The following is a 25,667-nucleotide window of genomic DNA, read 5'->3' as shown; positions in this document are numbered from 1 at the left end:
CATTCTCTCTCTCTCTCTCTCTCACTCTCACTCTCACACACACACACACACACACACACCCCACAAAAAAACCATGGTAATTTCTTTTTTGGAGAGAGTAGAAGATAATTCGGTCTTTTTTGAACATCATTTAAAAAAAAAACACAACTTTTTCTTATCTCATTAAGTGACTCTTCCTTCTCCCTCCCTCTGTGTGTCTCTCTGCCTCTTAAACACATACACAATTTTCAACTGAAAAACAGAAAACCTGTTTTACAAAGCACCCATTCTCGTACCACCTGCAAGCACGCACTTGGAACATCTTAGTGTTCCTTTCCCTCTGCATACATGCAGCCTTACGAACACTGCACTACGCAGTTTGGTGCCTCTCTTATGTCCACAAATATTAACAGTTACCAGGCGCTCAACCATCTGGGAGGCCCTGGGGAGTGCTCCAGAGGTCAGAGTTCATCTCCTGAAGTCTATTTTTAATCATTAAATGAGGCAATAATGATGTGCTCAAGGTCAGAGTCAGGAGATAAACTGCAGGATTTATACTGTGATGTGAACTAGTCAGCCTGCAGTCCGCGGTCAGGAGATAAACTGCAGGATTTATACTGTGATGTGAACTAGTCAGCCTGCAGTCCGCGGTCAGGAGATAAACTGCAGGATTTATACTGTGATGTGAACTAGTCAGCCTGCAGTCCGCGGGAAAAGACAACCCCGGCACTAGATACTCCTTCCCAAGGCTAACGTAGGTCAGGTCTCACACGGGCCCCTCAGCAGAGGCTCATTACACACAGTCGTCCCTGCTGGGACCACTCAGAACTCTGCTTACAGAGTACAAAGAAAGTGGCTGGAAGCTGCATGTGACCCACAGCTCGAGTGGAGACTCTCTGGTCTTGCTCTCGAATGCATCGTGGGGCAGGGCCTTTCTAGTTTCTGATCCATAACTGAATTTTACTGTAATCAGCTATGCAGTCACCATGAAGTTCTAGGTTAAAAATACTGAAGTCAGCCTCTTGCATTTGGAGCAATTTAAAAATATAGCTCAATGATTCATTAAGAAAACAAAATATTTTGGCCTGAACAGGAGTGGGAAAGAATACTGGCAAGAAACATGACCACGGTGTTGCAGCAATCACAAGCTAGAGAAACGGAATTACAGGCTGATTATTTAATACTCTAAACACATAAAATATCTTGGAACCTACGCAAAATCAGTGAGAACTATTAATTCTTAGAGATGTAATGTAGATGTCAAACCACATCCTTCACCTGAAACATACATCATGCTAGCTAGTTGTACCATCAGTAGGGCTCAAGTGCTTTACCCCTAGCCTACCAGATATCTGGTACAGAAAACAAATTAATCCAAAGAGGCAATCAAAAAATGTTGTTACTCTGACCACCAGGAATTGGCCTGAATCTTTTATTTAAAAATATTTATTTATTAATGCATTTATTTGAAAGGGAAGGAGAGAAAGTGGGAGGAGACAGATCTTCCATTCACTGGTTGGGTCCCCAAATGGCAGCAACAACCACAGATGGGCCAGGTGGAAGCCAGGAGCCAGAGCTGTCTGTCTCCCAAGTATCTGGGTGTCTGCTGCTGCTCTGCCATGGGCATTAGTGGCAGCTGGATCAGAAGCAGTGCATCTGAGGCTTGGACTGGGTCTCTGACGTGGGGTGCCGTGCCACCAGTGGGCACCTTCACCCACTGGACTACATGAGCCCCAAAGCATAGCTCTTCTGCAATTCGGAAGTTGGCAGAACCAGACAGACAACTGTGGACGCTAAAGTGGTTACCAGATTCCTTCAACACTAAATGTGATCATGGTGAAATGTCACCAGAAAGAGCCCAAACTACAAGTGTCAGGAAAATGCCCCAAATTAGTAATGCTGATAGCTTCAGTAATTAATTTCATGTGAATGGTAAACTGTACAGCTGAATCTACAAGTATTCCTATAAGTGTCATCACATTTATGAAGGAAAATCCAAGAATTTGTCTGGCAACATTTTTTTATCAATATGTAAGTTAAATTAAATATTTTCAATTAAATAAAAAACAACGATACCACATGCATCCACCAGAATGGCTAACGCAAAAATGAAAACTCCAAACACTGGTGCAGATGTAGAAGACCAGGACTTGTACTGTGGGTGGGAGTGGCTCAAACACCCCAGACATCAGTGAGTGGCGTCTGGTGAGGGTGAAGAAATCCCAGCCCACGGCCCAGCATGCCCACTCCCACGGACACAGGCAAGAGCAATCAGCACTGAACGCGCGCTTACAGCAGCACTATTTGCATGAGATCAAAATGCAAATCGCCCGGGTGTACTACGAAAGTGTTCCTAAAATGGAATGCTATGCACCGATCACAAGGAGCATCCCACAGCTGCATGCAGTGCGGACGGTTCTCACAGGCAGGACACTGAACTGGGGTGGCCCTGCAGCACACGTGCTACAGGTGTTCCTTACACCAGCCGCCAAACTGGCCAAACCAACTTCCTGTGTGTCTGGAGGTAAGAGTGATGACGGCCCTCATGACAGGGAGGTGGCCTGGGACCAGATCCTGCACTGTTTCGGGGGAGTGCTGGGTACCCAGGTGTGTGGAGTCTGCGGAAATATATTAAGCTGCAAGCTTACAGGCACTTTCCTGCATGTACGTAACACTTCCGTGAAATGCCTAAAAACAAAAAATAATAATAATAAAAAGCCAATTTTCTAGCCAAAGTATATTTCTTAAGTTTTTTTTCAATGAAGGTTTCATTAAATTCAGTAAGTTTGAACTCTGTAGCTAAACTTCGAATTAAAAGAAGATTAAAAAAAGAATCCCATAGTAGCAAAATTTATAGTAACACTGGGTAAACCACCAGACACATAGAAAATTACTAGAAAACTATAAATAATAATATATATACACCAATGTTTCAACTCTTAGGATACCATAAATTGTAAAAAGCACCATTATTTCATGAGTCAATTCAAAAGGAAAAACACAATCAATGACATGCCACTTATTGTAAAGTTAAATTCCACTTCAGACGCTGAATAGTTTTAAAAGGGGCGTGTCTTAGACTGGGTGAGAAAATGTGACATCACAGACAGAAGCTACTGTGGGCATGAGGAAGGAAGGGGTCCACAGGGCATCTGTGCTCCAGGAGCACTCACGTCCTCAGCAGGAGAAACGGTGGTCCTGCAAGGTGAAGCAAGAAGGTAAAGGCTGCAGCATGAGCTACTCCAGGTCAGGGAGCTTTAAAGCAGAACCCAGAGGCGGCACAGTTCCTGACTGTGCGTGGAGGCAGACAGGAGACAGCTGAACCAGAGTGCAGAACACAGCAGATACCTGGAGATGGATTTAGGCAGCAAGACCAGGCCAGATCCCCGAGGGGCTGGAATTCCCACAAACACAACTTGGACACCATTCAGTTGGCAGTAAGGGTCGGTTTTCAGGATGTGGACAAGGTGTGATCAGAGTGATATCTGAGGAAGCTTATCTTACGGGACTGGGTGGGGAAGACGAGAAGCAGAGAAAGAAGAAAGTATTCAGGAACAGAGGTGTGACGTGACAAGGGCTTGGGCTCTGACATTAGAAGTATGCGCCACAAAATTTTCCACACTGTATCTTGATGATACATTGCCCATGTAAAACTAAGTCTGATGTAGTAAACACAACTTCAAAAAAGAAACATGCTTCTCTTTTTTATTTAACCTGAGACTACAAATGTGAACATTTTATCTATAAATAAATTTTGTGCAAATAAGAGATGAATGTAAAAGACTTCTAATAAAAAATAAATAGACCCAACTTTTCAAAGGAGAGTAATCCTAACTTTATCTTCAAATTCCTGAAGACAAAGTTTCTAAATACCCTCCTAAGGAACCTCTTGGGCATTTGTCTATTTCACCCTATGTTTTAGGTGCTTACTTCACTTAGATGATGCATGGCTGTGTGCACAGGACATAGATCACAGATCATGTCCATAATTAGGTTTCTCTACCCCTCTTCCCTCCCTCCTACCCTCTCTCCATTTCTCCTCCAGTTACAGTTTTCTTCCAGAAGAACATGCAGAGCTCAGAACCTCAAACACTTACAAACTTTAGGCTGACATCAAGGCCTAGAATGTCTAGTCGAGTGCAATGCTCCGTAAAATGAGGACAACAGCCGTGTGGTTCTCATCATGGAGCTACAGTGAAGACAGTCTGCCTTCAGACAGAATCTCACAGACACACAAACATTCGGGACTTTTAAAATTCATAAAGGCAGATTTTTTTTTTAATTTGACAGATAGTTAGTGAGAGAGACAGAGACAGAGAGAAAGGTCTTCCTTCCATTGGTTCACCCCCCAAATGGCAGCGTCGGCCGGAGCTACGCTGATCCGAAGGCAGGAGCCAGGTGCTTCTCCTGGTCTCCCATGGGGTGCAGGGTCCAAGCACTTGGGCCATCCTCCACTGCACTCCCAGGCCACAGCAGAGAGCTGGCCTGGAAGAGGAGCAACTGGGACTAGAACCCAGCACCCACAAGGGATGCCGGCACCGCAGGCGGAGGATTAACCAAGTGAGCCACGGCGCCGGCCAAAGGTAGATTTTAATTAGTGTATCCTTTCAGAATGATCACAAAGCTGTGGAAGGACTACTTTTAAATTAAACTTGTATCCCATGCATGCCATGGATTCATCGCCTTAAGTCAACATACTGTGAAAAGCACAGTATTAGAGACACAGCAGCAGCAGAGACAAATGGAATCAAGTTTTCCTTAGTAGTTTTATAGATTGTAGGGTAGGAGATGGGCTGTTGTCCCTCATGTACTCAGAGTAGAGAAAATTAAAGGGGTTAGAGTATTTGCCATGGGTGGGACACAGAGATTAGACTTACCTACTCATCCAAAAGCTTCTGATCCAGCTAGTTACAGACATGCACTTGTGGCTATAAATCTTAGTTACAAAATAAGAGGCAATAAGCTCAAACCTTCAGAGATCCAATTTAGAGGACTGAATGTAGGAACGTGGTCTTTTACTATGCGACATGCAATGCAATTACGTTAGCGGTTAAGAAAAAAGAAAGGCTGCAGAAGACTGCTCACAACTTAAAATTTAAAAAGCAGTTTTGAATGTGCCCAATAATTAACAAAGACATACTTTGTACCTGTGCAACGTGACACTTTCAGAAAAGGAGGCAATCAGACTATCCAGCTCTCCGCTTCAGTTACGCCCATAAATCCAGAGACACAGCTGCAGATGTTGCTTCATGGTTTTCAAAAACTACAGAACCACAGTCTTTGTGTCTGTATGTCTCATATAAGCAAACGGTACTTGCTCTTCCTTCTATGAGTTTGTTGAGATATTATCTACCATCTTCTATAAATTATCTTCATATTTATGGAGTAACTTAGTAATATATCTTCACTCTTAAAATTAATAATCTTTTTTTTTTTTTTTTTTTGACAGGCAGAGTGGACAGTGAGAGAGAGAGACAGAGAGAAAGGTCTTCCTTTTGCCGTTGGTTCACCCTCCAATGGCCGCCGCGGCCGGCACGCTGCGGCCGGCGCACCACACTGATCCGAAGGCAGGAGCCAGGTGCTTCTCCTGGTCTCCCATGCTGGTACAGGGCCCAAGGACTTGGGCCATCCTCCACTGCCCTCCCGGGCCACAGCAGAGAGCTGGACTGGAAGAGGAGCAACCAGGACTAAAACCCGGCACCCAAATGGGTGGAGGATTAGCCAAGTGAGCCACGGCTCCGGCCCCTGATATTCCTTCTTAATCATTAATGTTTAACTTTGTAACATTTTGCTCACAAATCTTTACCTATAACTAGCCCATTTTGCCACCTTATACATAATGATTTGTATTTCTCACTCCGAAGACAGCAATGCTCACCCCTTTAAAACAAGTGTGCTTCTTCAAGTCAGTGTTCTGCAGAAAGACCCACCCACTGCTGTGACTCCGGTACCACACCCTTCCCCTTCTCTATCTGTCTCCAGGGTCCTGCATAAAGCGTTCTCACCAAAGTGGCATCTGCTTCCCAGTCCAGATAACAACTTCTGATTGATTGGCTTAGTGACCTACTGGAGACACTTTCAAATCAAATTGGTTCCATGAGGGAGTATCATTCTAGAACTTTCTCACAAATAACAAACTGCTGGACAAAACACAGAAGACTGTTTTAGCCATGATTCAACAGACAGCACAGGGTTGTTATCCTGCAGGGATGACAAAGAAGTGAGATGAGCCCAGGCTGCTCTGGAGGCAGCTCTGAGACTGGAAGTGCTGGAGGAAACAGATGAGCTGAGGGAGGCTGAAGCAGCCCCAATTTCAGGACAGAATTAGAGACGAGAAGGACAAAAACCTCTCCATAGCTGTACAGGAGGCCTCCAAATGACAATCTGCACATGCACGCTAAACAAGGACAAAAAAGAACTGCTTCCCACAAAGCAGGAATTACCTGAGCTAAGAAATAAATTCATAGAGATCACCCAAAGCGAGAAACTACATGAGCTCTTTTCAGTCAGGGGAGAGACCTTGTGGTCTCTACTTGGTGTAATCAGTAGAGACCACAGAAGGTCACACCAACTCAGAGAGAGGGATCTTCCCACATGCTGGCTGGGCCACGCTGAAACCAGGAGCTTCTTCCAGGTCTCCCCCATGGGTGCAGGGGCCCAAGGACTTGGACCATCTTCCACTGCTTTCCCAGGAGAAGCAACAGGGAACTGGATTGAAGCGGAACAGCCAGAACTTGAACTGGCGCCCACATGGGATGCTAGCATTGCAGGCTGCAGCATAATCCGCTATAACACAATGCTGGCCCCACAAATGATGTTATAAATATCTAAATGGCCCTTGGTAGAAAAAAAATTCCCCGCCTAATATAAAATCTACACATCTTTAAATGGGAAAAAAAATCTAAAACTTGTCAATAAATGTAACATTAGTAATGTCTTCTCTACCACCCAAAATCACTAAAGAAGCATGATTTATAACTAGACAATTGAAACAATTCCCCAAATGACAGAAATTCTATAAATAGGAACTAACATCAATGTTCAACATCATTGATTATGAGAAGAATGTAAATGAAAACCACAAGTACTTCTATCAGAATGCATGAAATTACATTGGCACACTAAGTGTCAGCAAGATTGTAAATCAACTGAAACTCATGCATTGCTGGTAGGAATGTGAAATGGTATAGCCACTTTGGAAAACAGCTTAACAGTTTCTTATCAACTGTAAATACATACATATGTATATATATTTGTAGATGTATATGTATGTATGTATATATATTTGAATATGATCCGGCAGTTTTATTACCCATTATCTACCTGAGAGAATTATAAACGTATGTTCATACAAATAATCAAGCAGCAACGTTCACAGAAGCTTTGTCCAAAGCAAACACACACTGGAAACAACCAAACGTCAAGTAGGGAAATGGATCAACAACTTGAGGTATATCCATGAAATCGAATGCACTACATGAAAAGGAATCAACTAATGATACACATAACATGAAAACCTCAGAAACAGTCAGCTTGGTGGAAAACGCTAAACCAAAAGTTTCCACTTACATGAAATTTTAGAAAAGACTAAACCAGGGGCCGGGACTGTGGCATAGTTAAGCTAAGCCTCTGCCTCTGGCACTGGCATCCCATGTGGGTGCCGGTTTGAATCCCAGTTGCCCCTCTTTGGATCCAGCTCTCTGCTAATGGCCTGGGAAAGCAGTAGAAGATGGCATAAGTGCTTGGGCCCCTGCATCCTCGTGGGAGACCCGGAAGAAGCTCCTGGCTCCTGGTTTCAAGTGGGCCCAGCTCTGGCCATTGCAGCCATTATTTGGTGGAGTGAACCAGAACATGGAAGACCTCTCTGTCTGTAACTCTGCGTCTCAAAAAAATAAATGGATGGATGGATGGATGGATGGGTGGGTGGAAGGAAGGAAGGAAGGAAGGAAGGAAGGAAGGAAGGAAGGCGAAAAGACTAAACTGGTCAAAACATGGAAAGTAAATCAGTGGCTGACCGACTCCAAAGAGATCAGGCAAAACCGACTGGAATGGCACACAAGGGAAATGTTATGGTTGGGCCAGTGCCGCAGCTCACTAGGCTAATCCTCCACCCGCGGTGCTGGCACACCGGGTTCTAGTCCCGGTCAGGGTGCCGGATTCTGTCCCGGTTGCCCCTCTTCCAGGCCAGCTCTCTGCTGTGGCCCGGGAATGCAGTGGAGGATGGCCCAAGTGCTTGGGCCCTGCACCCCATGGGAGACCAGGAGAAGCACCTGGCTCCTGCCATCAGATCAGCGCGGTGCGCTGGCCGCAGCGCGCCAGCCATTGGAGAGTGAACCAACGGCAAAGGAAGACCTTTCTCTCTGTCTCTCTCTCTCACTGTCCACTCTGCCTGTCAAAAAAAAAAAAAAAAAAAAAAAAGAAAGAAAGAAAGAAAGAAACGAGAAATGTTATGGTTGATGGAAATATTTATACCATGATTGTGGTGGTGGTTTCAGAGGTGTACGAGTTCATCAAAATTTGTCAAAATGTACACTTAATATGGATGATTTCAGTCCATGCAAACTCTACCTCAATACTGGTTAAGAAGAATTTCAACAAAAATAAAGAGGTAAATATAAGCATGCGTTCTGTGTGTACATTTGGGATAAAGTGAAAGAACTACACACAAACACATGCGTACATGAAGATAGCGTAACTCACTGCTTCATTATTCACTGGGCACTGTAGTGAGATAAAGCACTGAGACAGTTTCAGACAAAACCCCTGCCCCTGCCCTCAGGAGCTCAAAGTGTGCAACAGAGACCAGAGACAGACCCAGTGAAGAAGGAAGACTCATCCGGAGCAGCAGTGCCTCGCAGGCAGCTATGGGGCTGTGCTAATGCTCTCCACACCAGCTACAGATGAAACACACATCGGCAGCCCTAGATTTGTTCCTTCTGATAATCTTGAAGAGTGACTGCACTATAAATAAGTATTTCTTACAGCAGAAGATTAAAGAGATAGCATAGGCAGCACAGAAAAGAAATAAAATGTCCCTAAAATGCACTTCACTGGAGACAGAGACAGAGACAGAGAGCCAGCTCTTCCAACTGCTGCTTCACTCCCCAAATGCTTGCAACAGCCATGAGTGAACTAGGCCAACGCAGCAGCCAAGAGCTCTACACAGGCCTCCCACACAGCTGGCAGGGACTCCACGCACTCGGGCTATCATCTGCCTCCAGGTGCATTAGCAGGGAGCCAGATCAGAAGTGGAGACAGGACTCAATCCCAGGCACCCCAATATGGGATGCGGGTAATCCGAGCTGAGGCTTACCCTGATGTACCATATACCTACCCCTAAATGGTTGTTTTCTATCATTCATCAGATTCTAATATCTGAAAGTGGGAAAATGGGAACTTCCAGACGTGTGGCCTGACATAAGTGAATTCCAATGACTTCCATTTTTCAGACCATTAACCACATCAACGCTCCTCAGGCCTTCTGCTGCAGCTGTTTAGACTACTGTCAAATCAAATCTGACACAGCAGCGAATGCAGCAAACAGGTAAAAGCAGAGCTGTTCCAGGGGTCGCTGAAGTGGAACCCACGCTGAGGGCCCCCAGGCCTACCCCAAACAAGCCCCACAAAGCTTTCAACCCACTTACTACAATGGTACTGACCAAAGAAAATACCCTGGTTTTCCTACTATTCTGTAGGTAGGGAATGAGCTGTGAATGCCCACTTAGAGTCCCACTAACATTGCTCCATCCCACACTGGCATGTCTAAGTGGATGTCAGGGGCACGACTGTGACCACTGCTGCCAGCCAGGCAGGTTTATGTGCCCTTTAAAGCAACACTGACACACCAACCTTTCACAACGAAAATAAACAAGAGAAGTCCTAGACTCTGGCAAACCTTCAACTACACAGTGAGTGGTTTTCCATTATGGTGTTCAGCTTTTCTACATCCCAAAGGCCAGAAATTCCTAAAAGAACAAGTTCTCTTATGAAATTCTGAATCTCAACTTCCAGGCCCCACGTAAAAGAGGAAGTATAAAGACTGAGTAAAATCAGAAAATATTCAAAGATTTATCCAAATATTTTTGAAGCTGCAAAAATGTTCAGAGCACATTTTGGGCAAGGGTACAAATTGGCTTTTATTGTATAAAAAGTGGTTATTTCTACTGAGTTTACTTTGGAAACCTCACCTGAAAGTGAACATTATTATGCATAATATTACAGACTGAATTCATGAATAACGTTATTCATAAATTCACTCTCATTCTACGCTTCTAACAAAAAGGAAGGATGCTGTAAAAAACAAATCAAAGTTCGAGGGACCCAAATCAGAAAACCTATATATTTTTTTTTTGACAGGCAGAGTGGACAGTGAAAGAGAGAGACAGAGAGAAAGGTCTTCCTTTTTCCATTGGTTCACCCCCCCAATGGCCAATGCGGCCAGCACGCTGTGGCTGGTGCACCGCGCTGATCCGATGGCAGGAGCCAGGTGCTTCTCCTGGTCTCCCATGGGGTGCAGGGCCCAAGCACTTGGGCCATCCTCCACTGCACTCCCGGGCCACAGCAGAGAGCTGGCCTGGAAGAGGAGCAACTGGGACAGAATCCGGCGTCCTGACTGGGACTAGAACCTGGGGTGCTGGTGCTGCAGGTGGAGGATTAGCCTATTGAGCTGGCCAGAAAACCTACTCTTATAACGTTTCTCCTACTACAAAATACTTGAAATTCAAGAGAAGTTATTTGATTCCTATAGAAAAATGGGAATTAAATGTATTAACAAATCACATTGATCCTTTTGTCTGATCTTTCCTGTTCATGACTTTCTCACGTAGCTCCCCAGTGCAGGGCAGCATGATGTCACACTCAGGAGTGAAGCGCTGTGTTCTGCTCAACTCTTTGGCCGTGACTTTCTCCATTCCCACAGGCCATGCAAACATGGACGCCATCCCAACAAAACCTTCCTTTGTCGTATAAAGTCAATGTAGCCAATACCTGATAGCTTGTGATAGCTCTGTATATTTAAATTCCTAAAACTACAGTTGATCACCCTGTTAGGGATATAGAAAACCCCCAGAGAGAAAACTAGACTGAGTGGCAGAAACGCTCTTTCCCACTGAATCTGTACGTATCCAGAGAAGACACCAAGGTCATCTCATCAGCCAGACAGGCAGGTTCAAAGGGAACAAGAAAGAGTCCAGAGGGACTTGAAGATTAAAGAAAGTTCCAGACCCTTAGCAGAAAGCAAGGAGGGAGCTCTGGACCCCGAGTCACGAGACCTGGATGGGAGTCATACTCTGATCTAGAATCAGGTCAGGTTAGAGGAGACATCACTGTATTTGGACACAAAGCTTCATTGTGTACAAGGAAACTATCAGCAACATACCTCTGTTCTTGCTCAATCTGCCACAGGTATCGTAACTCACAGTCGCAGACCTGGAATTTTGTTCAAGATCCTCCTAGTCAAAGCTCAACTTCATTCCATGCTTCCTTTCTCCAGGCACATTCAACACCTATCTTCTAGCCTACAGTGAGTGTGGCACGCTGGTAGGCAGCAGGAATATAAAATAAAGACAGGAGCAGCTCCTGTTATTGTGGAGTCCATAGCCTGGAATAGCAGATGTGTTGTTATCATACAACATGAGGATGTGAAGAGAGGAGGACATGCGTCAGGCAACCAACCAAAAGTTGGGGCATCAGGAATCGCCACAGAGGAAGAAGTCACTTCTGACCCGAGACTGGAGCATGAGTGAGAATCCCTAACGCAGCCGAGGGCTTGGTGGCTGGCTGCTGTGGCAGAGGCCAGGTCTCCAGGAGAAGAGCCCATGCAGTTTCAGAGGAGAAAACGCGATGCACCCAGGAGGTAAAAGAAGCACCTTGTAACTGGAGCCCCCAGGGCTCATCGCTACAGGAAACCTGGCTGCCCTTAGGCTGGAAGGACCTGAAGTTTTCCGTCCAGTCTAAGCTTTGACTAACCCTCTGGACACCGTTCTTCGCTGTGTCTGCTCAAGTCCCATGCCTCTGTCAGCCTTTCTTGCAGCCAGTCTCCACTGAAAATTCAAGGTACCAAAAAGCTTGTGGAAAATGGAATTGAAGGATAAGTTTATTTTATGGCAAAAGTCTTCTCAGTGAATAAGAAACGAAGCTACAAAAACATGAGAATGGTGAAGAGCAGTCAAAAGGCCACACGGACGCAGACGCCGGCTGGCAGTGGGCGAGGAAAGGATGGCTGACTGGGGAAGCCATCAAGAAAAGAGAATGGAGGCCGGCGCCGCGGCTCACTAGGCTAATCCTCCGCCTAGCGGCGCCGGCACACCGGGTTCTAGTCCCGGTCGGGGCGCCGGATTCTGTCCCGGTTGCCCCTCTTCCAGGCCAGCCCTCTGCTGTGGCCAGGGAGTGCAGTGGAGGATGGCCCAGGTGCTTGGGCCCTGCACCCCATGGGAGACCAGGAAAAGCACCTGGCTCCTGGCTCCTGCCACCGGTTCAGCGGCCATTGGAGGGTGAACCAACGGCAAAGGAAGACCTTTCTCTCTGTCTCTCTCTCTCACTGTCCACTCTGCCTGTCAAAAAAAAAAAAAAAAAAAAAAAAAAAGAAAAGAGAATGGAAAGCATTGCACCAGCTACTCAACGTGGACAGTGAAAGGAGGGATGGCATCAGAGACGGCTCAGGCCACTGACGCCGGATGGCTACAAGGACATTTGCGAGGGCCATTATGGACAACGTACACTTTATGAAAGACTGGTCCCGTGCGCGAAGCCTTTGGGCAATAGAGGATTTTTTAAAAATAAATTTTAAAAATGTTTAGAATCTAAGCAAATGGAAACACCAAGTACACATGACTTTACTTAAACATATTAGTGACCAGTAAAGCACTCTCGGGTGCCTGGGAGTGAAAGGTGATGAGATGACTTAGCACCAGCATCCCAAGTACACGCTCACAGGGACAACATGTCAGTCCTGGCTCTGCAACAGAACAAGAACAGGTGCCTCTGGAAGCAAGCAAGGCATGCGTTTCTTTCCCAGTGTGTCAGTGGGTGTGGAGACAGTGTGCTAAAGAATGAGCTCCAGGGGGCCGGTGCTGTGGCCTGGCAGGTAAAGCTGCCACCTGCAGTGCTGGCATCCCATATGGGCACGGGTTCGAGTCCCAGCTGCTCCACTTCCAATCCAGATCTCTGCTATGGCCTGGGAATGCAGCAGAGGATGGCCCATATCCCTGGACCCCTGTACCTGTGTGGGAAACCTGGAAGAAACTCCTGGCTTCTGGCTTCAGATAAGCCCAGCTCCGGCCATTGCAGCCATTTGGGGAGTGAACCAGAGGAAGTAAGATATCTATCTCTATGCTGCCTCCCTCCCTCCCTCTCTCTCTCTTCCTCTTCCTCTAACTCTGCCTTTCAAATAAATAAATCTTTAAAAAAAAAAATAAAGAGCAAGCGACTCCGGGCTCTCCATCTCGCTTCTGACGTTTAATTAATTCAAGTCCAAAAGGGGCAAATGGAAATATTTACACATTGTTTTTGCACATGTCCTGCAGCCTTCTAGAATAATGTTACAGTTATCTAACACATTTTCCATTTAAAATTAGAGAGGAAACACCCGTTTCTACTTATTTGCAAGGTCGGAGGTTAGGTTATCTTTTGAATAATGTCTGGGGTGAAGCGTGGAATAGGAGAAACAAAGCGGCAGACACCTCGTTCAAGGGGCTGTCGTGCACAACCCTGAGCCTGGGGCTCGTCCTGAAGCTCCCCTGGAGGAAGCTCCTGGCCTGGGTTCTGGTCCTCAGCGGCCACTGGTTCACATTCCAGCAAAGCTGATGGCTTTTCTCACACTGGGGACAAGGAGTGTAAAACCAGCAGGGGAAATCCATCCTGTGATCTCCAGTCTAAGAGGATTCTGTTGCCAGGTTGCTGGATTTTCCCCGGATTGTCACTTCATTTTCCTGGGTTTCAATCACTTCCTCTGAAATACTAGTGAGTTTAACTTTCCTTCCTTTTGGAAATGCCTCAGTGTGAAAGAGAGAGACATTTTCTTTACCTTAGAATCTTCTTTCCCATGACAGCTGAGAGAGGACCACCCATTGTCTGCCCCCAGCCTCCCAGGCCTGTCCACTGCCCAGCTCCATGATACTCCTCCAGCCAGGTCAGCCGCGCTCCCGCACGCAGGGACCAGGGACACCGCCCACTGCCCCTTCTCCCAGGTCAGCCATGACCCCGCACACAGGGACCAGGGACACCACCCACTGCCCCTCCTCCCAGGTCAGCTGCATCCCTGCACACAGGGACCAGGGAGGCTGCCCACTGCCCCTTCTCCCAGGTCAGCCGTGTCCCCACACACAGGGACCAGGGAGGCTGCCCAGTACCCCTCTCCCAGGTCAGCCATGACCCCGCACACAGGGACCAGGGACACCGCCCACTGCCCCTCCTCCCAGGTCAGCCGTGACCCCGCACACAGGGCACCAGGGAGGCCACCCACTGCCCCTCCTCCCAGGTCAGCTGCATCCCTGCACACAGGGACCAGGGAGGCTGCCCACTGCCCCTCCTCCCAGGTCAGCTGCATCCCTGCACACAGGGACCAGGGAGGCTGCCCACTGCCCCTTCTCCCAGGTCAGCCGTGTCCCCACACACAGGGACCAGGGAGGCTGCCCAGTACCCCTCTCCCAGGTCAGCCATGACCCCGCACACAGGGACCAGGGACACCGCCCACTGCCCCTCCTCCCAGGTCAGCCGTGACCCCGCACACAGGGCACCAGGGAGGCTGCCCACTGCCCCTTCTCCCAGGTCAGCCGTGTCCCCACACACAGGGACCAGGGAGGCTGCCCAGTACCCCTCTCCCAGGTCAGCCATGACCCCGCACACAGGGACCAGGGACACCGCCCACTGCCCCTCCTCCCAGGTCAGCTGTGACCCCGCACACAGGGACCAGGGACACCACCCACTGCCCCTCCTCCCAGGTCAGCCGTGACCCCGCACACAGGGCACCAGGGAGGCTGCCCACTGCCCCTTCTCCCAGGTCAGCCGTGTCCCCACACACAGAGACCAGGGAGGCTGCCCAGTACCCCTCTCCCAGGTCAGCCATGACCCCGCACACAGGGACCAGGGACACCGCCCACTGCCCCTCCTCCCAGGTCAGCCGTGACCCCGCACACAGGGCACCAGGGAGGCCACCCACTGCCCCTCCTCCCAGGTCAGCTGCATCCCTGCACACAGGGACCAGGGAGGCTGCCCACTGCCCCTCCTCCCAGGTCAGCTGCATCCCTGCACACAGGGACCAGGGAGGCTGCCCACTGCCCCTTCTCCCAGGTCAGCCGTGTCCCCACACACAGGGACCAGGGAGGCTGCCCAGTACCCCTCTCCCAGGTCAGCCATGACCCCGCACACAGGGACCAGGGACACCACCCACTGCCCCTCCTCCCAGGTCAGCTGCGTCCCCGCAAACAGGGCACCAGGGACACCGCCCACTGCCCCTTCTCCCAGGTCAGCCGTGACCCCGCATACAGGGCACCAGGGACGCCGCCCACTACCCCTTCCCCCAGGTCAGCCGTGACCCCACATACAGGGCACCAGGGAGGCTGCCCACTGCCCCTCCTCCCAGGTCAGCCGTGACCCCGCACACAGGGCACCAGGGAGGCTGCCCAGTGCCCCTCTCCCAGGTCAGCTGTGACCCCGCACACAGGGCACCAGGGACGCCGCCCACTGCCCCTCCTCCCAGGTCAGCCGTGACCCCGCACACAGGGCACCAGGGAGGCCACCCACTGCCCCTCCTCCCAGGTCAGCTGCATCCCTGCACACAGGGCACCAGGGAGGCTGCCCACTGCCCCTCCTCCCAGGTCAGCCGCATCCCCGCACACAGGGACCAGGGAGGCCACCCACTGCCCCTTCTCTCAGTGGCTGCACGCACCAGCACGTGCCAGCCCCAGGCTCAGAGTTCCCCAAGCCGCCTGACACCAAGGTCACCGAGAGGATTACAGCAAGACACACATCAGTGCCAGGAACCTAGCAAGCACTCTGGGAGGGTTTTAGTAGCAGGATTTTTATTCTTCCCTAAACTTACAACTTCATTCTTCACCATTGAGTATTGCTAATTGTGATATGAAAATAAGAACAATGACAACTGCTGGGAAACTGTAAAAGTTTACAAAATCTGAGTCATTCTCCCTCGGCACTCACTCATAATGGGATGACCAAGGATGACCAAGGCACCTTCCCTCTTGGAGCCCGCTGCAGGATCAGGACACCCCAGGGCACGGCGGATGCAGCACCAGCACCCCGACACAGGGCCTCCAGCCTGGGACTCTCCCTGACCAAGCTGTCCCTGAGTTTTCTTGTGCTCTCAAAGCAGTCTTGGGCTCAGGAGAAGGAGCAGGGTCTCTGAGCACTCAGAGACTGGTTTCACAAAGTTGCACAACCAGCCAGCGGCTGAGACCATTCAAATGCAGGTCTCCCTGACTCTAAGGCAGCAGGAATTTACATTATGACACGCTACTACCTCGGGCCATCTCATCAAACACAGACCCTACACGGATATGCTTTGCCTTAAGAAAAATTCTAAAAACGGCTCCTGGAATATTCTGAGTAGCAGGCATCACTAGATAGAGAGAGTAGCCATTGATATTCATGGATAAGCTGTAAGTCCAACACCCAACGAGGTAGAAACCATCACTGTCCCCAGTTTACAGAAAAGGAAATGAGCCCTGCAGTCTTTTCTACCACCCCACACTGTGTGTGCTAAGTATTTTCTTCACCCTCAGATCCGTCCTCTACCCTTCTCCATCCAGCGCTGCACCCTGGGACGCAGCCCTCCTGCCTCCAGGGAGATCTGGGTAAACACAGGGCATCAGGAGTGGCAGCGGGATGGAGCTAACAGGATGTCAGTTTGCCGATCCAAGGCCACAGCTGCCGACGAGCCCTCCGCCTAGGTCTCATCTGGTGCCCATCTGAGCTCTCGCCTCCTCTCCACCAGACTGAGGGGAGCAGAGGAGGGCCCCCTGCTGCTGGACTCTTGGTGCTTCCGCTAGCCCTGCCCACGGCTTGGGAAGCTGCCATCCATTACTTTCCTTCGCCCCTCTGAGTGGACCATTTGTTTTCTGCTGGGATAATTACTGACATCCTGCCTCTGTCTTAGACATTTATGGAAACGGGACCAATCCACCAGGCTGGACTGTGCAGAAAAAGACCTGGGGGAGAGAGGGACTGTTAGAGGACACGTCGGGAAACGCTGGGAGGAAGGGTATGGAAACCCACACCTCAACAATGGGTCCTTTCGGGTTTGCCTGTTTGACACAAGGACACAGTCCTTGTGAGTAACCTGGAGACTGCAAATCTGGAATTCCTCTGACATAAAGAAGCATTAACTGGATCAACGGACAATCAGCCAGCTTACAAATCAATGAAGGCATACAACTGAAATGGCTTAGCTCTTTTTCTGTCTTCAAAGGTGAATTAAGTACATCCTAGAGATGTGTTTTAACTTGTGTTTCCAAACTCTAATACCATACGGTGATTTATAGACTACTGATGCCCAGCCAAATACTTTCCCTGCTCTGGCTTCCCTTTTATGTGAAAGAAAGATGAAAGATACCTAGACTGGGTACTTAATCACTGTTGAGAGAGAAAGAGGCAGAGAGAGAGAGAGAGAGAGAGAGGCAGAAAGAAAGAGGGAGGGAGAGAGAGACAGAGAGAGAGAATGGGAGGAAGGGAGGATGAACATCAAGTTAGCTCAAGAGGGAGCTGATACCAAACACACTCAATTAGGCTGAGAAGAGGACGGACTAGTTTAAGAGGGTAAATCAGATCAAATATTCATCTTGAATAAAATGGAAACAGAACATGGGTGGCTGTCGGCAGTTCTTGTGTATATTTAAGGTATAGACATCATTAGAGCATCTCTTTTCCCTAGAATTTGCAAGAATTATGTAGCAGCAGAAAAGAGAAATGACTAAATCACATCTCCAAAATTTTCCAAGTCCAGTTTTAACGCTGTTCACAAATCTTCCACACTGGCAGCTTTCTTGAAGGAAGTCACTGACTTACACAGTCCCAGGATGCAACTCCAACACTTCTCCTGAGTGCAAGAACAAAGGAAGCCACCCAGCTTGCTCTCGGATTATCCCACTCAGATTTATTTCCCAGCAACAACTGAGTGGCCGGGCGGATGCAGGCACTCTGGATACGGGATGCGGGCACCTTAACCTGCACCTCCACTGCCGGGCCATAGCCTGCCCTGCAGGACTGTTAGCTAAGGAACAACTGGGTCACTTAATTGTAGACAAAAAGGTGGGGGCGGGCACTGTGGTGCCTCAAGCTGTACCACCGCCCGGAGGCCTCCATTCCGTTTCAGGGCGCCTGGTCCAAGTTCCCGCTAGATTCCGCTTCCTTGGAGGCAGCAGATGATGGTCCTTGACCTTGAGTCCCTGCCACCCGTGTGGAAGACCTGGATGGAACCCCTGCTTGCTAAGTCAGCATGGCCTAGCCCCTGGCTGTTGCAAGCATTTGGGGAATGAACCAGGGGATGGAAGATCTCTCTCTCTCTCTCTCTCTCCCTCTCTCTCCCTCTCTCTCCCTCCCTCCCTCCCCCCCCCCCGTTATTCTGCCTTTCATATAAACAAATAAAATCTTAAAAAAAAAAAAAAGAAACAAAGGCATCTGTCAATAAAATTAACAGTACAGATAATGTGACCATGTCAATACTGCTGGTCTGTTCTTAGACATTTAAATGAAGGTCGAATAAACACAAAAATGAGCCAAAAATGTTATTATCACAACTGAGGCCAAGACAAGAAAACAGAAAGGATAAGAGAGGAATCATCCACTCTGACACATCTCAAAGACTTTAAGAAAATACCAAGATTTTCTTACAACCTAAGTTACAGATTTTAATGTCATAAAAGTTTTTTGATAAGCATATAGTTAGTTAGCCACAGTTTCGACTTTTAATTTTTGGAGGCTTAACATCATTAGAATTTTTCTCCACAATTAATGTTCTCATTCTACTTCAGTAACCAGTCAAGTCTCATGTTACCAGCTGCTCAAAGGTTACTCATCAGAAACATAAATTGGTTTTACTAAACAAGAATTACCAAAAAAAAATTTACCAACTATTTTTAAATAAATTTATGCTTAAATTACACAATTTGTCACAGTAATATAATACAATCCAGAAATTAGTATCAAACAAATCTGTGTTCCCACAGAGGTTCAATACTTTTCTTAACCTGTGGCCTACAATAAAACCTTCTGCTTAGAACTATTTTTGCCTGTAGGAAAATGCCAATGGCTGGGAGAGTGGTGCTCAGGTTATCTTGCAGGGGGATTATGGGCCATCTTTGTTTTCTTCTTAACATTCTTCTATACTTAGACACGTGAAATGTTACTCAACAGTGGCAATAAAATGACACACAGTCATAAAAGAAGAAGGTGCCATTGTTTCTGAAAGAGGAAAACTTAAAATTGTTTTTGAAATCAAGACTGTCACAGTGAGGCTGGCCTAACCAATCATGGAGCTGGTAAAAAAGTAGACGGACTTTATCAAACTGACCTCGTTCACCTGCTTCTTGTCCAGATGGAACACTTGACCGGAGCTGGTAGAGGCGATTTCTTCATAAACTCTGTATCCGATGTGGTTCCTGTCATCACAGTCTCCAGTGAGCACAAACACTACCTGCGATTGTAGCAAACAGAAGCCGCTTAAAGGGTTTCCAGAAATCAGCACGTATTTACTGAGCATCGCTAGTGCTATCGTATTACTTTGGTGAGTGAGACATGAGTACATCAATATAAACAAACACACATAATTCTTGACCACGTACATGGTTTAATGATGAGCTCTCACAGGACACAGCCATTCTTATTCCAGAAGTTTAGGCTAAAGCTACCAAGGTGCAGGGGAGACCACGGCATTGCTAGCTTACACAACAGCCTCCTCGCAGCACCCATTCTCTAGACCCACACACTATGCTACAGGATTCTGAGGTTCCTGTCACTAAAGAGGCAGCACCTACTGTGTCATCTTTGAACCCAAGCCTGGCCACGTGACCTGCTTTGGCCAACATGAAGTAAAAGGTATGCTCTGAGCCTAAACTCAAGAAGCCTTGTGCTTTTCCATCTGATCTGTTCCAACCATGGCCATAAGAAGGACGTGCCTAAATGACCTGCAATCTGAGAAAGAGGCTAAGCCAGGTTGCCATGGAGACCACCTTGGAGAAGCCAAACCCAAACCATTCCCCACATACCTGAGTAACCAAACCTGGCCTAGCTCATGTGGGCAATCGTAACCACGTGAGAACCACTGAGGGTGGACGCAGTTTATTATGCAGCTATACCTGATCCACTGGGGAACTCACTCAGGCTAGACTCCCTACAAGAAGTGACACCGGAAATCTATTTTGTGTCAGGACTGTGTTTTATAAGGGTAAGATGGTAACAAGCACCTTTTTTGTATTGAAGAACCAGGCATCCATGTGCTATGTATACTATCATATCTAAGTTTGTTTAAATGGCACATACATATTAGACCACACAGATGTGGACAGTAGTTGCAGCTATTGTCACTTGCCACACACGTATTAGAACATGCAGATGTGGACAGGTAATTAAACATCTGCCACAAATCTATCAGAACACACAGATGCAGACACAGTAGTGGCGGTCACTGTCATCTGCCACACACGTATGAGATCACACAGATAGGAACAGGAGGTTGTAAGCACTGGCATCTGCCACACCACAAACAGAGGGAACAGGCACCCTCTCACAAGCTGTCTCCAGACGGGGAGGTGTGGGCTGGCTCCTCCTCACCTGGGACTGCTTCTGTTGGATGAGCTGCAGCACCTCATGGGTGAGTCGGTAATCCTTGGACCGTGCATCAGTGAAAACATAGATGAAAGATCCGGGGAGAGAAATTTCCAAGGCAATTTTGATAGCTCCAATACTCATTTCTGGACAATCACCACCACCCTGTTGATCAGAGAAAAAAAGTACATTATTTCATCAGCAAAGGGATGTATGGGTTAGGACAGGTTGTCCAGGAGATACGGAACTGAGTTAGGTCTATTTTCTGACAGATGTAAAATGATATGAAACCGGAGGGGAAACAACTGTACTTATGGATAAATTACAACTTCACCCAAAATATGCAAAAATGGAACTGCTGCAGAGTTTGCAATTAGATGCTGACCCTGTCTCCCACGCTTCGACGACCATCTCACACATGCCCTTTTCTTAAGTCTTCTCACTCCTACACGACAACCCTGCTTCTGGGAGTGAGGAGGCAGGAGCAACCAGAGAGCATCCACAAGCTCTCACCACAGCACCTATCAGCCTGCCTGCGGTCGCAGCCCACACCTGCCGTGATTGACGGGGAAAGGGCTGTGTGCGCCACGGCTGAGGCTGACGACTCGCCGGGCGCTCGCCAAGGCCGGCCCCTCCCTCCACTGCACCTCACCCTGTCCTGGACCACTCCCGCGGGCCAACGCACCGGCGCTTCTCCCATGCTCCTTCAAGCTTCTGCGCTGCTGCTCCCTAGCAGAGGAGCCCCCATCACCACCTCATATCAGATATCCTGCCAGTGTTTCACGCTCATGCTACTGCATCTTCCCTACAAATCGACGACTTCTGTATTTCCCACTTCAACAGGATCGACACGGTTTCATAAACCATGTCAATCCCTCAGAAAAATCTTACCATTTTTATTTCCTTCATAATTATGTGGATTTGTGCATGCAGTTGTGAGCATGCTATATTTACAGTTTTAAACATTATATTCTAGATTTGGGATTATACCCTGCTTGTTTCTAGGCCATCAATATTCTTCAAAATGGGGGTTTTTCTTCTTTATTTTCATTAGATTTGTATTTATTAACAATAATTGTACATATTTGTGAGGTAAAATGTAGTATTTTGATACATGCATGTTTTAGTGATCAAATTAGAATAATTAGCTTCCATCGCTTCATAAATTCAAGATTGCTTTGTAGTATGAACATTCAAAAGTCTTTCTTCTAGCTATTTAGAAAAATACCATGTTATTGTTAGCTGTTGTTACCTACTGTGCAACAGAACACCAAAAGGATACTTTTTACAATAAAGAAAAAAATTTACTTGTTAATTTAATATAAGTAAACCTTTGAGGTTTAATTTATATAATTTTTGAATAACTTAATTAACTTTGAAGAAGAACCCAAGAATGATACATCTTTTGTGAGCACTTAGACATTAAACAATATCCTCCATTTAATACATTAAAATGAAGTAAATCTTTGCAAAAAAGTTTTATTATCAACTCTAATAATCCCAGTATTAGAGGACAGAGGGCCTGCATGGGAAGTTAGTGCAGTGACTCCTGTTTTTTGTTGTTGTTGTTGTTGTTGTTGTTTTGTTTTTGTTTTTGTTTTTTTGTTTTTTTGTTTTGACAGGCAGAGTGGATAGTGAGAGAGACAGACAGAGAGAAAGGTCTTCCTTTTGCCGTTGGTTCACCCTCCAATGGCCACCACAGCTGGCGCACTGCGCTGATCTGATGGCAGGAGCCAGGTGCTTCTCCTGGTCTCCCATGGGGTGCAGGGCCCAAGCACTTGGGCCATCCTCCACTGCACTCCCTGGCCACAGCAGAGAGCTGGCCTGGAAGAGGGGCAATCGGGAAAGAATCCGGCACCCTGACCGGGACTAGAACCCGGTGTGCCGGCGCCGCTAGGTGGAGGATTAGCCTATTGAGCCTCGGCACTGGCCTTCTGTTGTTAATTTAACAATTAACACTCTTTTATGTGTGATATCAGTAATCACCTGAGGCTCCTGACATGAGCTGCCCAGACTATGGAAACCTTTTGAATCCATGATCTCCTTCCAAATTTAGACAAGGCCATGAGCAAAGTCAAAGTTCTCTCTTCCCTTCAGAGAAAAGTACATCCTTCTTTGATGGCCACTTCTTTCCACATGGGTCTCACCCACAGAGGTCCTTCAAGTAGGACATTTTTGCCAAAGTGTCGGCTTTCCATGCCTGAAATGCTCTCATGGGCTTTGCAGCCAGATCAGAATGCCTTATAGGCTGATTCTGAGATCAGAGTGCTATTTAAAGCAATTGTCATTCTATGAGTCTGCTGTATGAACTGCTTCCCATGTTGAAGCATTCACTCCTTTTTAATTCTAATATTATTACCAAGCACTTAATCCTATTTATATGATCTCTTTAACTCTTAATCCTATCTATATGATCACTTAATCCTATCCATATGCTCCATTTAACATTTAAAATGCTATTTTTACCACCTAGCATTAAGGAGATCTGTGGTCCCATAAAATCAGGGGTTTTATTTAATGATTACAGAATACTATGTCTATAACCCAGAAATTATTCATCATTTCTCTGTCGAATATTAATGCTCACATTTTCTTATATTTTATACACACGATACTTCAAAAACATCACAAAAATGGAATTAAAAGATTGGTGTATTTTGGTATTGAAACTGAAATCCACAGTTTTTCACAGCACTTGTTTTCCATATGTATCTGATTATTTCCTTAGCACAGATGACAACAACTACAGGGCCCACGGCATAGACTGGTGGGCAATCAGTACTGATGAACACCCAGAGAATGTGAGTCTGCAACCAAGAAAAGGGTCAAGAATCCATCCACAAGGAGCGTGCGGCCTAGAATAAGCCACCAAAGCAAGGCAGTGTGGGCTCCTGGGGGTCCACTAAGACACAAACAGAAGAATGGAAGGGCTCCAGGAAAGGCACGGGCTTTCTTATGAAACTCTGGACACTGTACGGGACTCTCCCACGGCGCGCTGCCCAGGCTCCCGTCTCAGGTTCTGCACAGATACCTGAGCTCCAGATCTCATCAGGGTCTAAGAACCAAGCACTCTGCAGCCTGTGCTGACTGGTGGGGCGTTCCTTGCACTGGATCCCAATCCAGATTTAAACCTTTGGATAACAAATGTTAAATGTGTTGGAACAGAGCACCAACTTAAAAACTGTCCCTAAAACTGAGAGATCTACTGAATATTATGCCACTCTGAACTGTAAGGGGGTAGAAGCTGTAGAAACCCGGCTTCACTTCTAGAAGCTTTTCTGCTCTCCAGTACTTAACTCCTACACAGGCATCTTCATGGCATTTTACTTAACAGACAACACCGCTCTCCCCGCTCTTGACCTAAAAAGGGTCATGAGCTTGCTTTCTTAGCAGAAGTTTCTACAGGCGAAATTAAAGTTGTTGTATTCTAAACCTTTTTAGGTTAAAAGTATAACATACTTCAAAAATTATAAAGTATTGAATTTATATATTCAGGTGTTATATATATATTATATATAAAACCTATTGTGTGTGTGTGTGTGTGTGTGTGTGTGTGTGAATAACTCAATCTACTGGTTTGTTTAGGGTGTTTCTTTTTCTAATCACCTGTTCTTCAAATTGAGCTTTGGCAGAATAGGCCCATACTAAAGCTTTACTAACATCACTCATTTTTATACAGAAACATCACACAGTCAGAGACATTAGTTTGATTTGTATCAGGCTCAGACATGAAGCCAAATTGAAAACTGGAGGAAAACTAAAATGTGACTGAAATATAACTATTTCCAAACTTAAAAACAATAGTTGGTCAAGTCATTTCAGTTTTGACCTGAGTAACAAATGGGGACAAAGTGTAATAATAATCTATAAAACATCTATAAGAGTTCACAATCAAAGAACTTGGGATTCAGAAAAGTCTCACTGGAACCATAGCTTTTCTATTCACTAGTTGTTGAATTCTTTATTTTGTGGAGGAGTAAGCTTGTGATTATAAAGTATGCTGAAACTATGTCACTGTAAAAATTAAAAGAAAAGTAAGAGGAGGGAGGGAGAGTGTGGATGAGGGAGAGAGGAAAAGAAACGTGGGAAGCATCATTATGCTCTAAATCCGTATATATGAAATGCATGAAGCTTTTTCCCTGTATATTAAAAAAAGTCTCTTTAATTGACCAGTGTTTTTTTGAGCATGAGGTACTCTCCCCATGCCAGTGGATATCTGTGTTGAGCCAAGCACTGGGACAGTGCCATCACGTACACTATGACATGCATTCTTTACATGTATCGGAGCCCTAAACCTTGAAAACCCTGCCCAGGTTTCACACGAGTAAGTGACAGAGCAGGGATCTGAACTTAATTCTGCCTCACAGGACCATTCATGCCAACGCGGCCAGGCACTTTATGACCTACGCTGAGACCACACACAGCGGCCTGTCTGAGACTCAGAGGGAGAAAACGCCCCTGCTTCTGGACACCGGAGAATCGTGTTCATCCTTCTGCTGTATCGTTAGCTGAGCTGTATTGTAAGTCGTATTTCTTCCTCCTAGGTCCCTATACCTTAAAGGACAAAGTAGGTATTCCATCCTTGTTTAACGAATGAATGCATGAACAAATGACTAGTGAGTGAGATAGTGAATGAGATAGTGAAAAGCAGCCTTGACCCAACCTGGTACCATTGCTGTATCCAGCCCATTTCACATCACGAAATCATTCCAGAGCTAATCCCCTAACAGTATAAACGCCACCAGTTGCTGTTTAACCACACACACAGCGACACCAACACACGAGTGTACTTCAGAAGGTTCATGGTAGGTGAAGCCGCCACCTGTGACTCCCGCATCCTATATGGGCACCAGTTTGAGCCCCAGTTGCTTGGCTTCTGACCAAGCTCCTTAGTAGTGGCCTGGGGAAAGCAG

The 25,667-nt window shown here is 46.8% G+C and overlaps 1 protein-coding gene across 3 annotated transcripts in view; it reads right to left on the bottom strand.

The window, feature by feature from the left end:
• The window catches only part of HMCN1 (hemicentin 1), a 459,307-nt gene that overhangs the window by 304,413 nt on the left and 129,227 nt on the right, over window positions 1-25,667 (bottom strand). For all 3 annotated transcript variants that reach the window (XM_070055058.1, XM_051820384.2, XM_070055057.1), the window contains exons 3-4: window positions 20,761-20,919; window positions 19,502-19,624 (exon numbers count right to left, since the gene is read on the bottom strand). In XM_070055058.1, coding sequence (XP_069911159.1) covers window positions 19,502-19,624; window positions 20,761-20,919 — 282 coding nt within the window. The remainder of the gene's footprint in view (window positions 1-19,501; window positions 19,625-20,760; window positions 20,920-25,667) is intronic.

Source organism: Oryctolagus cuniculus, chromosome 13, assembly GCF_964237555.1.
Source record: "Oryctolagus cuniculus chromosome 13, mOryCun1.1, whole genome shotgun sequence".
NCBI classification, from domain to species: Eukaryota; Metazoa; Chordata; class Mammalia; order Lagomorpha; family Leporidae; genus Oryctolagus; species Oryctolagus cuniculus.
This window is presented reverse-complemented; position numbering and strand designations above follow the sequence as displayed.